The sequence below is a fragment of the Oncorhynchus clarkii genome, chromosome 2 (assembly GCF_045791955.1).
Source record: "Oncorhynchus clarkii lewisi isolate Uvic-CL-2024 chromosome 2, UVic_Ocla_1.0, whole genome shotgun sequence".
In the NCBI taxonomy this organism is placed as follows: Eukaryota; Metazoa; Chordata; class Actinopteri; order Salmoniformes; family Salmonidae; genus Oncorhynchus; species Oncorhynchus clarkii.
This window is the reverse complement of record NC_092148.1, coordinates 54,964,347-54,981,824: the sequence shown is the minus strand read 5'-3', so window position 1 is coordinate 54,981,824 and position 17,478 is coordinate 54,964,347. Positions and strand designations below refer to the sequence as shown.

The 17,478-nt window shown below is 40.9% G+C and overlaps 1 protein-coding gene across 1 annotated transcript; it reads right to left on the bottom strand.

Moving 5' to 3' along the window:
* Positions 1-14,327: 14,327 nt before the first annotated feature.
* Positions 14,328-16,916, bottom strand: LOC139381602 (arg8-vasotocin receptor-like). Its single transcript, XM_071125257.1, has 2 exons — positions 16,028-16,916; positions 14,328-15,360 (listed from the first exon to the last, which is right to left on the bottom strand). Exons 1-2 carry the CDS (start codon positions 16,899-16,901, stop codon positions 15,065-15,067), a joined length of 1,170 nt encoding a protein of 389 aa, XP_070981358.1. The 5' UTR covers positions 16,902-16,916; the 3' UTR covers positions 14,328-15,064.
* Between the last annotated feature and the right edge of the window lie 562 nt (positions 16,917-17,478).

The window sequence follows — 17,478 nt, the reverse complement described above, 5'->3', positions numbered from 1 at the left end:
CACAGTTGGCCCAGCGTCGTCCGGGTGTGGCCGGGGTGGGCCGTCATTGTAAATAAGAATTTTTCTTAACTGACTTGCCAAGTTAAATAAGGGTTAAATAAAACTTGAAAAATTAATTGAAATAGCCCAGATAATCTCACTGCCACACTATGGTTGTGTCCCAAAATTGCACTCTATTCCCTATATAGTGCACTATTTTTGACCAGGCCACATAGAGCACTATAAAGGGAATAGGGTGCCATTCCGGACACATATGTGTGATGTACCCAGAACGTAGGGAATGATGCTTCTGCTTAGTGCTCACTGCTGTGTGTCTCTCGTAAGGAATTCACAGTTAGAATCATAGTGATTCATGCTAGACTCTTTTGATTTGATTTGATTTGATTTATAGACCCCAGTTAAACCAGCAGATAATGCATGCCAGACAACTGTCAGTTGTGACTTATGAAAGCCTTGAGCAACTCCAGAGAGATCAGAGAGAAAGTCGTTGGTGATGTCCCAATGGATTATACTTTGAAGAACTCCTGTCATGTGGCTTTGAAGATGAAATGGAATTGTTTTTCTTACGGTACATATTTTAAGTAGACTGAGCAGGTGAAGGTGGACTGGACATTGAGTAACTCATTGGGGTTGCCCCAAAGGAGATGTCCTGATGGATTACATTGTTTCCAATGACAGTCATGTTGCTTTGACGATTTGATACAGTAATTTTTTGGGGTCAATTCCAGTCAATTCTGGGAGTACCCTGAAGTTTCAATTATCTTCAATGGTTTTCAATTAGGAAAATTTGGAAGAGGAATTTGGTTTACATTCTGAATTGACTGGAATTGAAATTAAATCAGTAGCAGTCGTTGCCTTTTATGATGAGGGAGGACAATTATTTTTTTTATGAGCATGGCCTTATTTCTATTACAGCTAATTGGATGACTGTCATTCATATTCAATTCACCCAGCTCAATGTAACATCGATAGGTTTAGGCTACTACATTATACTAACATTTTCCCTATACCCATCATGAGGTTGCTACAACCTAGCCTATGAATGAAAGTTTACAACATAGGTACACACAGGTCGAGAGAAAGAATTGACATGATAGACATTGACACATGGACAGACAGTGACACGCTCAATACCGCCTTGAACACAAATCAAATCAAATGTATTTATATAGCCCTTTGTACATCAGCTGAGTTACGTAAGGGATCATTGCTTTCACCTGGTCAGTCTACAGTATGTCATGGAAAGAGCAGGTGTTCCAAATCTTTTGTAAATCAAAATCAAATCACATTTATTTATTTATATAGCCCTTCTTACATCAGCTGATATCTCAAAGTGCTGTACTGAAACCCAGCCTAATACCCCAAACAGCAAGCAATGCAGGTGTTGAAGCACATTGGCTAGGAAAAACTCCCTAGAAAGGCCAAAACCTAGGAAGAAACCTAAGAGGAACCAGGCTATGAGGGGTGGCCAGTCCTCTTCTGGCTGTGCCGGGTGGAGATTATAACAGAACATGGCCAAGATGTTCAAATGTTCATAAATGACCAGCATGGTCAAATAATAATAATAATCGCAGTAGTTGTCGAGGGTGCAGCAAGTCAGCACCTCAGGAGTAAATGTCAGTTGGCTTTTCATAGCCGATCATTAAAAGTATCTCTACCACTCCTGCTGTCTCTAGAGAGTTGAAAACAGCAGGTCTGGGACACAATTGCCTGCAACTAGCTGATCTATGGTGTAATAATTTGTCCAACAGTTGCAAACAAGAGTTTCTATTGGACAAATTTAGGTATGTTTATCTCCGTTCCGTTTGCTTCTGTTTAAAAAAAACGTTTTTCAACAGAATCGGCGGAATGAATACACGCAAACAGTTACTTTCATAGCCACATACAAACAGCTTGTTGTATTCCTTGTCGCATCTACACGCTCTCCTCCTCTCATCTTTTCCCTTTGCTTGTGGACTTCAATGCAAAACACATCAGCTGTCTGCGACCAGGCGAACAAAAAACTTTCCAAGCCAAACCTTCATATCATAACCGCTACACACAGCCTACATCGTTGACAACGTTGTCACCATATTAGCTAAAGTAACGTCATAGACAACATAACTAATAGAACGTATGTGTTAGTAAACCCACTACAATCATGCAATACAGTGTTCTGTAAATTAGCAGTTTATCAGTTACACCGGTGTGTCCCGGTGGCAATAAATTAGTAAAACCAAAAGCTTATCTTGACTTGGAAGTTCCAGTGTTGGATAGTCATAGACGGCTAGCTAACATAGCATCCCTCTGTTTGAGCCAGGTGTTTGAGTAGGCTAAATGAGCTATCTCCATTTGCTAGCTAAGTAAGTGAATGTGAAAAAAAAGAAGATATATATATCGGGACACACCGGTGTAACTGATAAAGTGCTAATTGACAGAACACTGTATTGCATGATAGCTCCCCCTCTTTCTCTCTCTCTTTCTCTTGCTCCTCCTTCATTTTTGAATAAATACATTTTTTAAAACTTTTAATCTATTGTCTTTCTCTCTATTTGAATAAACTATTCACCACATTGTATGCCCTGCAGTGCTAGCTAGTTGTAGCTTATGCTTTCAGTACTAGATTCATTCTCTGATCCTTAAATTGTGTGGACAACATGCCAATTCATGCTGCAAGAGCTCTGATAGGTTGGAGTATGTCCTCCGGAAGTTGTCATGGAAGTCTATGGAAGGGGGGTGAAACCTATGAGCCTCCTAGGCTTTGTATTGAAGTCAGAGGAGGATGGGAGCTAGCTGTCTTCCGGCTACACCATGGTGCTACCCTACAGAGTGCTGTTGAGGCTACTGTAGACCATCATTGCAAAAAAGTGTGTTTTAATACATTATTTGGTGACATGTGAATATATTTTGTATAGTTTTATCTAAAAAAGGATAACTTTTTAAATGTTTCACTAATTTTATTTTTATTAAATTCACTGAGGAGGATGGTCCTCCCCTTCCTCTGAGGAGGAGCCTCCACTGAATGAAATTCACCCCAACCCTGCTCATAATTATGTTTCATTATGCCCATTAGTTTTAATTATGCCCAGATATACATGTGCTTGTTGTTTATGGTAATACAAAAAAATATTAAGTGAAGACATTCTTGTCCCTATAACTGTGTGTAGAACACAATGCCATGGTAACCCACTAACTGCACTGCAGACATGTCTAACACATCAATGTTCCCCCAGAGAATGTGAAGGTTAGATCAATTAGATTAACCACATCCTTGACTTGCCTCTCATTCTTCTGTAAGCCTTTTAACAATCAACGTTTCATTTTATTCTCAGATTTTGAGATCCTGTAAGGTACAATGCAGGCATGCTCAAAATATGTCACAACAATATGGAACAAGATCATGTAAATGATTATGTTCCCACACAGGGGGAATTGAATAGATAGTCTGGCCTAATGTCCCTTACATACCATACATTTCAACACATATGGACAGTCAGGGTCTTTTCCAGTGAGCTGTTATGACACATACGACGTCATCAACTTTGAGAACTAACTCGGTAAAAATAACAGCAGAACAACACCGTTGTTCCCTCAGGTCCAATTAATGTTGACAGGTTGAGTTATTCCATAGTTACTTGTATCCCTGTTTATTGAAACTGTTAGATAAAAAGCTGGAAGGCTTCTCTGTTTTATGTGTGTCCCAAATGGCACCCTAGTGTACTATATTGGGAATAGGGTGCCATTTGGGATGTACAGTGGTGTGGTGGAGGTTGTACAAAGGGATACACTCTATTGTCATTGGGTTTACTTGATAGCCACCTACACAAATAGCTAGCTAGAACAAAGTGTTAATAAGATAAATTCATTTAAAAAGATTAAAAGCAATACAAATAAGTTCTCCAGTAGGCATCTACTGAGGGAGCTAAGAGCTGTGTTGTCAGTCATTTCCCAGTAACATCAGTAAAAAGGCAGATCCCCACTTTTTTTGTGGGTATAGCAGATACTCAATTCTTCATCCTCACGATCTGTATCAAAGTGGTGTAGTGGAGGTATACGCCGTATCAGTTATTAAGGCTGATGAAACAGATCAGAATGTTTGGCTTAAAATTTTGATAAACGATTATTTCTTCATATTTTAAGTACAACAATGTGCACACAGCGGTAGGCCTATGCGCAAATGTTCCCAAAGGTCATTTGCGGGAAATGGCTGTTTTAAAATATCCCCACATGCAAGCAGTTTCATGGACAGAGATCTCATGTGAGCTACAGAAACACTGCCAACCAAATAACAGTGCAAGGTGCCTACACAGTTGAATTAAATGGTAACTACACTCAAACATCACATTTTCCTTGATCTTTCCCAGAACTCATAAACGGTCTCCTGGTGTGGTTTAAGCGTTGTTGTGGACTTAGAACATCCAATGTTGTTGTTTTTCTATTAAAAAGTGTGACAGTGAAAACCTGAACAAAAATGGGACAAATCTGAAACCTGTGAATTTCTGACTCAGTTGACAGTCTCATTTATCTATTTCAATAATATACCTGCTATTAGCTTACATGCACATTACAGCTTGGGTTGGCCTGACTGTGAAAGACCAATATGGGATTCAGCATTTTAGGTTACTTAGAGTATATGTCACTGTTTGTCATTGAATGTTTCACACTGTTTCATACTCATCACTATATATTTTCACTGGAATTACTTGAGTACTGCACCTTGTCATAGTGCTGAGGACTTGAACATAGAAATAGAATGAATACAGTAGAACAGGCTTGGAACCTCTAACCCTGGCAACCTTGGTAAACACAAGGGTACACTCGCCATGGCTGCCTGGTACAGTATGTGATCAGTATGCAATAATTTCCATGTTAATGTAGAATGTTCATTCAAATTATGCTTCTGTCGCTCATGCAATGGAATGTATTTTTTGTAATGTCAGTTGAGTTGATTCAACAAATCACAGCACAGATTGATGGGTAAACTTCCTGCTTTTACTTTCTGTTTTGCTCCTATGGGTACACTAGCATGGCTGCCAGTCCACCCATTATGCCATAATTGACTTGAAAGGGGACGCCCGTTTTTATCATTCTATTTCTATGGATTTGAATACTGCACCGTGCCATAGTGCTGAGGCACCGTGTCATAACGCTGAGGAGGATTTGAATACTGCACCGTGTCATAGTGCTGAGGAGGATTTGAATACTGCAACATGTCATAGTGCTGCGGAAGATTTGTTATTAAGCCAACCAGCCAAGCGAAGGTCTGCTTTCAGTCTTTAGGTAGTTACTTTGTTTCCAAACTTCTATTCCGGCCCTTCAGTTAGGCAGGCCATCTCTGGCTGTGTGGGCGGAAGGTGGGCCTGGTAGACTCCGTCTCACTTTCCTTGTTCTGCCTTTGATTCCTGGCCGCCTGCCTGGCCTCTGAGATCACTGAGAAAGACTAACCTCTGTCTATCTTTTTTTTGACATCCACAGGCCCTCGCCATGTGATCCCAGACACATCAAAGCACCTCTGATTAATAAATGTATGATTTGGCATTTTACTCTACCTGGAATTCCTCTGTGAAATTCACGCTTTTGCCATTTTCAAGGCCCCCGCAAACAAAAGTCAAACCACCATGGACAACTATGTGTTTTACTCTCTAATTAACTTATGTTCAATATTATTTTCAAGGTGATCCTGATCTTAAGAAATGGAGAATGGTTAGTTTCACAACAACGGCTTGTTTTGAGGAATCTATGAATGTATTTTTCTCCTCTCATGCAGTGTCCATGTGTGTCACAGGAAACAGCAGTCTGACAGCAGCTGTGTTTCTTTGGAGGTTCTTTGAGTTCCAAGAGGTCATTCCTACCAAACATTCCGACCCACAATTCTAGGAACAGATGACTTATGGGAATGCAGTAAGCTGACTTAAAAACTTAACTGTTTTTGAAACTGGTTGTTTGGATCCTGGATGCTAATTGGATGAGCAGTGTTCGAACCCGTGCTGTATTGGCCATCGCATACACACCTACAGTGGGGCAAAAAAGTATTTAGTCAGCCACCAATTGTGCAAGTTCTCCCACTTAAGAAGATGAGAGAGGCCTGTAATTTTCATCATAGGTACACTTCAACTATGACAGACAAAATTAGAAAAAAAATCCAGAAAATCACATTGTAGGATTTTTAATGAATTTATTTGCAAATGATGGTGGAAAATAAGTATTTGGTCACCTACAAACAAGCAAGATTTCTGGCTCTCACAGACCTGTAACTTCTTCTTTAAGAGGCTCCTCTGTCCTCCACTCGTTACCTGTATTAATGGCACCTGTTTGAACTTGTTATCAGTATAAAAGACACCTGTCCACAACCTCAAACAGTCACACTCCAAACTCCACTATGGCAAAGAGCTGTCAAAGGACACCAGAAACAAAATTGTAGACCTGCACCAGGCTGGGAAGACTGAATCTGCAATAGGTAAGCAGCTTGGTTTGAAGAAATCAACTGTGGGAGCAATTATTAGGAAATGGAAGACATACAAGACCACTGATAATCTCCCTCGATCTGGGGCTCCACGCAAGATCTCACCCCGTGGGGTCAAAATGATCACAAGAACGGTGAGCAAAAATCCCAGAACCACACGGGTGGACCTAGTGAATGACCTGCAGAGAGCTGGGACCAAAGTAACAAAGCCTACCATCAGTAACACACTACGCCGCCAGGGACTCAAATCCTGCAGTGCCAGACGTGTCCCCCTGCTTAATTAAGCCAGTACATGTCCAGGCCCGTCTGAGGTTTGCTAGAGAGCATTTGGATGATCCAGAAGAATATTGGGAGAATGTCATATGATCAGATGAAACCAAAATATAACTTTTTGGTAAAAACTCAACTCGTCGTGTTTGGAGGACAAAGAATGCTGAGTTGCGTCCAAAGAACACTATACCTACTTTGAAGCATGGGGGTGGAAACATCATGCTTTGGGGCTGTTTTTCTGCAAAGGGACCAGGACGACTGATCCGTGTAAAGGAAAGAATGAATGGGGCCATGTATTGTGAGATTTTGATTGAAAACCTCCTTCCTTCATCAAGGTGAAACGTGGCTGGGTCTTTCAGCATGACAATGATCCCAAACACACCGCCCGGGCAACGAAGGAGTGGCTTCGTAAGAAGCATTTCAAGGTCCTGGAGTGGCCTAGCCAGTCTCCGGATCTCAACCCCATAGAAAATCTTTGGAGGGAGTTGAAAGTCTGTGTTGCCCAGCAACAGACCCAAAACATCCCTGCTCTAGAGGAGATCTGCATGGAGGAATTGGCCAAAATACCAGCAACAGTGTGTGAAAACCTTGTGAAGACTTACAGAAAATGTTTGACCTCTGTCATTGCCAACAAAGGGTATATAACAAAGTATTGAGATAAACTTTTGTTATTGACCAAATACTTATTTTCCACCATAATTTGCAAATAAATTCATTAAAAATCCTACAATGTGATATTCTGGATTTTTTTTCTCATTTTGTCTGTCATAGTTGAAGTGCACATTTGATATAAATTACAGGCCTCGTTCATCTTTTTAAGTGGGAGAACTTGCACAATTGGTGGCTGACTAAATACTTTTTTTGCCCCACTGTATGCCTGCTAACAGTTACATCTGAAAATTATCACTGCGCCTCCATAAGAATATCAATGAAGACCTATGCCTGTCTGACCTCGGAAACAATGTTTCACTTTTGAACTTTGATCTCCGTAGTACCATACATGGAGTTAACGGTGCCCAGAAGAGACGAGACAACCTTTTCTGAGCAAGTCGAAATCACGCATCAACGTCATTATCATGGACATATCCAAGTAAATACCAATAGATAAAAAGCTCAAACAAACAAAAATGCAGCCCGTGTACTGTCATTCCAGGTTTAATGTTTCACGTCACTGATCAAGTTAAGGGAAGTTGGCTAGCTAGCTAGCAATTGTCAAGAAGGTTATCCAGCCTGCATAACAACCATTTTGAACTGACGACCAGTCCTTTTGCATAGCAACTATGCAAAAAGAATGAATGACTGTATTTTGTCTGTAGCAACATGACAAAAAAACTAACAACCAGCTCAAATCAGCACTTTACTCCAACATTTTTGGTGTTTATTGTTGGAAATTGGCATCAGTGAGGGATATTTAAAAAGATATTGGCAAATAGATTACAATGTTATTGTTCTGAGGACCTGGGCAGGACAATAGCACCGTAAGGGGAAACTGTTGTTGTGGAGTGGGAGCGGACATGTTGCAGGAGAGCCTGGTGTCTGGGAGGTCCTCTTCATGAGGATGTGGGTGCATCCCAAATCAAAGTTTCAAAGTTTATTTGTCACGTGCGCCGAATACGACAGGTGTAGCATTTCACCTTACAGTGAAATGCTTACTTACAGGCTCTAACCAATAGTGTATAAAAAGATGTTAGGTGAACAATAGGGTAAGTCAAGAAATTAAACAACAGTAAAACGACAGGCTATATACAGTAGTGAGGCTATACAAGTAACGAGGCTACATACAGACACCGGTTAGTCAGGCTGATTGAGGTAGTATGTACATGTAGATATGGTTAAAGTGACTATGCATATACAGTGCCTTGCGAAAGTATTCGGCCCCCTTGAACTTTGCGACCTTTTGCCACATTTCAGGCTTCAAACATAAAGATATAAAACTGTCTTGTTTTGTGAAGAATTAACAACAAGTGGGACACAATCATGAAGTGGAACGACATTTATTGGATATTTCTAACTTTTTTAACAAATCAAAAACTGAAAAATTGGGCGTGCAAAATTATTCAGCCCTCTTAAGTTAATACTTTGTAACGCCACCTTTTGCTGCGATTACAGCTGTAAGTCGCTTGGGGTATGTCTCTATCAGTTTTGCACATCGAGAGACTGAAATTTTTTCCCATTCCTCCTTGCAAAACAGCTCGAGCTCAGTGAGGTTGGATGGAGAGCATTTGTGAACAGCAGTTTTCAGTTCTTTCCACAGATTCTCGATTGGATTCAGGTCTGGACTTTGACTTGGCCATTCTAACACCTGGATATGTTTATTTTTGAACCATTCCATTGTAGATTTTGCTTTACGTTTTGGATCATTGTCTTGTTGGAAGACAAATCTCGGTCCCAGTCTCAGGTCTTTTGCAGACTCCATCAGGTTTTCTTCCAGAATGGTCCTGTATTTGGCTCCATCCATCTTCCCATCAATTTTAACCATCTTCCCTGTCCCTGCTGAAGAAAAGCAAGCCCAAACCATGATGCTGCCACCACCATGTTTGACAGTGGGGATGGTGTGTTCAGGGTGATGAGCGTGATGAGCTGTGTTGCTTTTACGCCAAACATAACGTTTTGCATTGTTGCCAAAAAGTTCAATTTTGGTTTCATCTGACCAGAGCACCTTCTTCCACATGTTTGGTGTGTCTTCCAGGTGGCTTGTGGCAAACTTTAAACGACACTTTTTATGGATATCTTTAAGAAATGGCTTTCTTCTTGCCACTCTTCCATAAAGGCCAGATTTGTGCAATATAAGACTGATTGTTGTCCTATGGACAGAGTCTCCCACCTCAGCTGTAGATCTCTGCAGTTCATCCAGAGTGATCATGGGCCTCTTGGCTGCATCTCTGATCAGTCTTCTCCTTGTATGAGCTGAAGGCACTATATGATGAACAGAGAGTAGCAGTAGCGTAAAAGAGGGGTTGGTGGGTGGCGGGACACAATACAGGTAGCCCGGTTAGCCAATGTGCGGGAGCACTGGTTGGTCAGCCCAATTGAGGTAGTATGTACATGAATGTATAGTTAAAGTGACTATGCATATATGATAAACAGAGAGTAGCAGCAGCGTAAAAAGAGGGGTGGGGGGAGGGAGAGGGGGCACACAATGTAAATAATCCGGGTAGCCATTTGATTATTTTATTTATTTTTATTTTACCTTTATTTAACCAGGCAAGTCAGTTAAGAACAAATTCTTGTTGTTGCAGATGTAGAACCTTTTGAGGATCTCATGCCAAAACATTTTTAGTTTCCTGAGGGGGAATAAGCTTTGTCGTGCCCTCTTCACGACTGTCTTGGTGTGTTTGGACCATGCTAGTTTGTTGTTGATGTGGACACCAAGGAACTTGAAGCTCTCAACCTGCTCCACTGCAGCCCCAAGTGGCTCCCTATTCCCTGTATATTGTACTACTTTTGGCTAGATCAGAGCCCAATGGGCCTTGGTCAGAAATAGTGCACTAAATTGCTACGTTATTTTGGAGAGATTGGAAACCCTAATTGGTTTACGCAGACAAGTTCTTGCTTGGTTTATATCTGTGAAGGAGCATTTTATGTTTGTGGTTTTCTAATAACCAATTTCACTGAGTTCATGCAAGTGACTGATTGATTCTTCTTTAGACTAGTTGAGTATCTGGAGCATCAGCATTTATGGGTTTGATTAGGGGCTCAAAATGGCCAGAAACAAAGAACTTTCTTCTGAAACTCGTCAGTCTATTCTTGCTCTGAGAAATGAAGGCTATTCAATGCGAGAAATTGTCAAGAAACTGAAGATCTTGTACAACGCTGTGTACTACTCCCATCAAAAAATAATGGGGTCTGAATACTTCCAGAATGCACTGTATGTACAAAAACAGTTTTTTTAATGTTTTCAAATTGATAAAAACTTTCAAACAGAAATAAATTATTTCATAACTATTCAGACCCTTTGCTATGAGACTCGAAATTGAACTCAGGTGCATCCTGTTTCCATTGATCATCCTGGAGATGTTGAGTGGCCCAGCCAGAGCCCGGACTTGAACCCGATCGAATATCTCTGGAAAGCCCTGAAAATAGCTGTGCAGCGATGCTCCCCATCCAACCTGACAGAGCTTGAGAGGATCTGCAGAGAAGAATGAGTCAAGTGTCTGAATACTTCTGTAAATGTGATATATATTTTTTAAATAAATTAGCAAACATTTATTAAAACCTGTTTTTGCTTTGTCTTAATGGGGTATTGTGTGTAGATTGATGTGGATTTTTAAGTGTTTTAATCCATTTTAGAATGAGGCTGTAACGTAACAAAATGTGGAAAAAGTCAAGGGATCTGAACACTTTCCGAAGGCACTGTAAGTAAAAATCCCAGAGAAACCATGGTTTGGAGGATGTTTTGGCACGGGTGTTGTATGGCCCGAGATGAAGTCGCTGTGGTTATATCTGTGAGATGTGGGTTTAGGGTCATGGAATGTGTGTACGAAGGGCAGGAGGCTGGCTTCAACACTGGCAAAACATGTGTTCTATAGAAACACACATTCCAGATGTACAATACATTCTGTATATACAAATTGGAAAACCTTTACTTGAGATTTTATATTTTACGTCAGTATTTTCCTTTTAGTACATTCTTATTTGGTCTGGCAATGAAATGTCAGTCAAATCCTATAGAATACATTGGTATGAAAAGTACAGCATATTGTGTAGTGTTGAATAAAGAGAAACAATATATTAAAAATCCATAAATGTCACATTCTTCTGCAATTCAGGTAACTCTGAGGTTATATTTCATGTTTTTTTATCTGGCATTAGTGCACTTGCCCGAATACACGCCAATTACCAAATGCTTTTAGGAACGTGGGCAGAAAAAGTGAACATTGATAAACTGAGGCAAAAAAGGACAATGTCGGAATTGAATTCAATAAGAGAAAAGCTATGAAATGGAGAGTTGAATAAATTGACGGTTGAAAATAAATAGGAGGGAGGACCAGAACAGTAGCATAATATTTGAAAAAGATTTGAAGTTATTTGTGATGATTGTGAGGTGCTATACAAATTTGACAGTCACAAGAGTACTTCAAAATACCAGGTCATTGCCTCCCGGGTGGCGGCAAAGTGCCATCAGAGTCCCTGGGTTCGCGCCCAGGCTCTGTCGTAACCGGCCGCGACCGGGAGGTCCGTGGGGCGACGCACAATTGGCCTAGCGTCCCCCGGGTTAGGGAGGGCTTGGTCGGTAGGGGTGTCCTTGTCTCATCGCGCACCAGCGACTCCTGTGGCGGGCTGGGCGCAGTGTACGCTAGCCAAGGCTTGGTTGGGTTGTGTGACTTTCAACCTTCGTCTCTCCCGAGCCCGTACGGGAGTTGTAGCGATGAGACAAGATAGTAGCTACTACAACAATTGGATACCACGAAATTGGGGAGAAAAAGGGGTAAAAATTCCCCCCCAAAAAAAGAACTCTTACAGAATAAAGCATTTCTTGCAGTAAAATGGTACACCAAATGTAGATTTTTACTTGGGAAAAGGAGTGGCGAAATATGATTTATTTATTTATTTCAACATCTTGAGAGAATTAATGCTTACAGTCTGTAATGGTTCTACAACATAAAAGCTGACAGTAGCCTGTTTCAACCACATAGAGTAAAACATGCCTCCAAGCCGAAAGATGTTGGGTAGTTTTCACAGCTGCATAGGCCTACTGTATTATAGACTTGTTGATTAAGCAGAAACATAGGCCTATCTAAAAGGCCCGTCAAAAAAAATAATTCTGCCATCTCTGATTGTATAGCACAGTGTCTATATTTCAGGGTTCGGTTCGGGTGCGAGCCTCAGATTTTCACTTTATCACATATAGTCGGGTGGTTGGGGTGCGGGTGAACAAACAGCTGACCCGCAAACCACTAACTATTTTCCTTATATAGGACACTAGCCTACTTTAGACCTAATTTTGAGCCCTATGGGCCCTGGTCAAAAGCAGTCCACTATAGGGAATAGGGTGGCATTTCAGACACATCAGTGTTCCCCTTCTCCTGAGTATACAAAAAGTGTCTCCTTTGCTACTTATTTTAAAAAGAGACAGAGACATTACTTATTTTATATAGAATATTTACTTTATATTTTCGGCGATATGTATTGTCTTTACAATTTGTACAAGCAAGAGTAAATAGATACAAAGTCACATTACACACCTTTACATAAATTATTCATATAGATAACTTCAGCACTGGCAAAACACATGTTCAATAGAAACATACATTCCAGTTGTATAGTACATTCTGTATATACAAACAGGAAAACCTTTACTTGAGATTTTATATTTTATGTCAGTATTTTCCTTTTAGTACATTCTTATTTGGTCTGGCAATGAAATGTCAGTCACATCCTATAGAATACATTGGCATGAAAAGTACAGCAAATTGTGTAGTGTGTTACAATGTGGGCTGTGTCCAAAAGCATGCCTGTGTGAGTTTTTAACCAGTAGCCCATGTTGTGGAAGGTGTATTTTTTCAAATGTTGCAGATGTATTTTTGTACCTTTATTTAACTAGGCAAGTCAGTTAAGAACTAATTCTTATTTTCAATGACAGCCTAGGAACAGTGGGTTAATTGCCTTGTTCAGGGGCAGAACATCGTTTTTTTTATCTTGTCGGCTCAGGGATTCAATCTTGCAACCTTTCGGTTACTAGTCGAACACTCTAGCCACTAGGCTACCTGCCACCTGATGTGGAGGATATGGGAGGAGCTGTGACACACACACACATATATATATATATATATACACAGTATGGCTTATACAGAACAGTATGCTCTATTTCTTCTCAAACGGCCCCTACTATTTCACTCACTTCACCCCCTAAACATACATTCATACACAGTTCATCTCATCCACCAGACAATTCTCTCTCTGTAGGAAAATACCATGGGGATGAGGTTAATGCATACATAGTACATGGCACAACCAGTTAGTTATTCTCAAGCTGAGGGAGACAGTCACATCTGGTCTCTCAACATTGTCCACAGATGCTCCAGCCACGGAGGCCAGTGATTTAACTAGGGGTTATTTAAAAATATATATATATATATATATATATTTAACCTTTATTTAACTAGGCAAGTCAGGTAAGAACACATTTTTATTTACAATGACGACCTACAATGACGGCCTTAATGACATTGGTGAACTGTATAAACTAGATGACTAATGATGATGTCCCAATGGACATTTAGATTAAGGTCATTTTTTAAGGGTTCTAAATGCAGCAGAAACAATTTCTCATCGATTTATGAGCTACGAGGCTCTATGGAATTGTTTTGGGAAATAGTCACTGAAGAAAAGGATGGAAAATGGTCCAATGTGAGGTAGAATTGAGATCCTGATTTCAGCACACATGCAGCTTTTATCCAGAATCCATTTATCTTTGGTTCAGGCTTGAAAAACAAGGATGCAAGGATGCAAAACAGGATGCAAAACAGTAGTTGGGAGACACGGGACAAAATAAGTTCAGACACCTAAAAGAGCTGATCCTCTTGGTTACTAGAAGACGTGGCTAATGGAAGAGCCATTCTGACCACAACACACCTGTGTAGAAGTCAACCAGGCCGGCAGACAGGCACCTCTGTTACTTTGTAAACAGTCAGGGCCAAATGTATTTAATTTCACACTGAGAGATAGGCTCACTGGGCATATAGGGCCAACACATAGTCACACACACAAACAAACAGCAGGCTAACTTTTATCCCAAAAAAAGTGCATTTACTTTTAATAGCATGACTGTGATCATCTAGATCATGCATCTTGGTCACGGATCTGTAATTTGTCATCCGAAGTGGTCTGGGTTTTGCTGTAGAAATCCCTAGGCTGGATCATGTCAACTTAGAAAAGAGGACTCTGGGATGTGGAATGTTATAGGACGTGAAAAAGAAAAAGAACTCATGTGATATAGCTGTGGCTGTTGGTATTTAAATATGTTCCGATGACCTGTTTCTTTTCCACTATACATTTTCAAATTCAGATCTGATGTAGCCTAATTCAGTCATTATTAACAATAGTAGACTCCAGAGAATCAGGTTTGGAACCTGATGAAACACTGGACTGTATATGGCACACATACATAACAATGGTTTATACCAGAATAAATAGTTTATCACTTTGACGTTGCCAAGACTGGCATACCAGACAATAAACCCCAAAACCACTTCATAATCACACATATATTTTAGAGACACATGAAATAATCAATCAGTGTCAATATCTCAACAGTTTTAAGTGGTACCTTGAAAGTTGTACAATTGTCAAGTCAATAAGAGTTCAATATAATTCATCTCTGTCGTGTGTTTGTGCTTTTAACGCGCTGGGTTAGGTCTCCGTTTGGATAGATGGAACGGAAGACTTGGTCGAGTTGTCAGGGTCTTTCCATGTGCCCGAACTGCATGTTGGGCTCCGGTTGGTCATTTTACTCAATAGCGTATTTCTCCGGAGACTGCTGTCAGAGTCCTCTTTCTTGAACTTGTGGCGTAAGTTATTACAGCACGGGAAACAGTGAGTGAAGTCGTGTAGGAGATGCCCGCTGAAGATCATGTATATCCACGGGTTACAGCAGCTGTTAAGACTCGCGAGGAGCGCGGACAGTGAGACAGCCGTGTTCTCAGAATCTGCATGAGAAGGGTAAAAGCAAATGACCAAAAGATAATTAGTCCAATAGCTGTGGTAGAAATCAACGGTGCAGTGAAGTTCACAAAACATTCGCTTGTAGGCATTACATAATTGCATGGCACAATCAATTACAGGCAGATCTACAGGCCTATTTAAACACCTGATATTAATAACATGACTTCGTATTTTATGTCAACACACCGTATATGGTATGCTTATTTTGTTATATTTAATTTAGATTCTATACAGTCTGTATTTTAATGCAGGGCGCTCAGTGCTCAAAGGATTATGCAGAATTAGAATTTATATCCAAGACAAAAATATATTAATTTCTATACTGTATTCGTAGCCTACTCCTCGTCAATTCTCATTGACATTTATAGAAAAAAATATGCATCCCAGTTAATGCATAAAAGCAATAGGCTTTTTGGCACAGAATATATACATCACCGCGCAACCCCTTATATAGACTATGGCTTCCACAGTAGCTATTTGTAGAGGGAGAGAGATCATTGAGTGAAGATATCTCATGGAAATGACGTGGAAACAACGTTGATTCAGCCATTGTGTGCCCAGTGGGTCATGTTATTTATTCTATATTAAGGTTCACCCTTTGATTTTGTGTGCGCAATCCAATATTTTTTCCAATACACTGAAGTCCCTTACCATCCCATGCGAAGTTCTCATCCCAAACCGACCACATCTGTACGATGAAGAAAGGTGACCAGCAAATAATGTACGCCAGAACAATCACAAAAGTCATTTTGACCGTTCTCAACTTCGCTCTGGATATAGTGGTGACGCTGCTAACGGAGTTCTTGCCCATTAGACCGTTTTTAGACGCACCTCCCACGGGTGTCTTCTTTGTCTTATACTTGATATTTTTCCATATGCTGTGGCAGATGAACCCGTAGAATATCATCAGAATGAACACGGGGATGAGGAAGATGCCAACGGTTATCCAAGTAATGTATGCTTTTACGCCCCACGGTTCTATGAAGTGGCCCCAGCAGTCGTAGACCTCCGAGCCGTTCTTGATCTCACTCAGGGAGAATATAAAGTACTGCGGCATGCTGAGAACCAGACTACTCATCCAGGTGCTAATGATCATGATGTAAGACCGCTGGGTGGGCTGCTGGAGGGTTTTCAGAGGGTGGCAGATGGCGATGTAACGGTCCAGGGTCATCATCACCATCATGTAGGTGGAGGCGAACATGCCCATCACCTGGAGGTGCTTCACTATCCTGCACAGGAAATCTGGTCCGTAGAAGCGAAAGGTGATCTCCCAGCATATCTGCGGCAGGACCTGAAAGAAGGCGACCACTAGGTCAGCAATACTAAGGTGCCGGATGAAGAGGTGCATTCTCGACGTCTTTTTCTTGGTGTTGTACATGGCCAGCAAGACACTGACGTTCCCAATCACGGCCACCACAAAGGTGATGCTCAGGACCGTTATCTCTATTTTTGCGACCTCTTCGTTTCTACCGAAAGGATCGCTCCCGTTCGGGAGGACGGTGCCATTGCCAAGGATCCCCATCATCGGATCATTCGTAGGACTGAAAACCAGAGACTGGTTGACTACGTTAAGAGAGGACGGGAGTGTGCATAGCACAGCCCCCCTGTGTGATCCTTGGCCCTAGTTACAGTGCTAGAGGGGCAGAGTTGAGTCTCTCTCTTTATAAGGAGCTACCTGAAGCTGACGGGCACAGGACTCCAACGAACTCTTCTCGGTTTCTGAGTTGCTGGGCCTTTTAAACGCGAATCAAATTTCAGCCACCACGCGCTGAGCTGTTTTTGCCTTACCCACTTCTGTATCATATGGCAGCCAGTCAAATTGCGCAAAACTGGACACAACCCCCCAAATCACCAAATCGCCTGCCCACAACCTCTAATATTTTGAAGACTAGCTTTGAAAATTACTGTCTTGTGTGACAAAATGAGCACATTGGTTCTGGAATTACGCAAACAAATGATGCAACTTTTTAATCGTCAATCAATTCGAAATGTAAAACATTCGATTGCTAAAATACAGTTTCAAATATAACATGTATTTATTATTGTTTCCAATCTATTATTTTACTCATGTTTCCCGTGCCATTTAATTGCTTGAACAATTC

What these genes read in the sequence shown, in the direction of transcription:
- LOC139381602 (XM_071125257.1), bottom strand. Translation starts at nt 16,901, where the DNA reads ATGATGGGGATCCTTGGCAATGGCACCGTCCTCCCGAACGGGAGCGAT. An exon ending in TGAGAACTTCGCATGGGATG is followed by an intron (nt 15,361 to 16,027) that starts GTAAGGGACTTC and finishes CTTCTCATGCAG; the next exon opens with ATTCTGAGAACACGGCTGTC.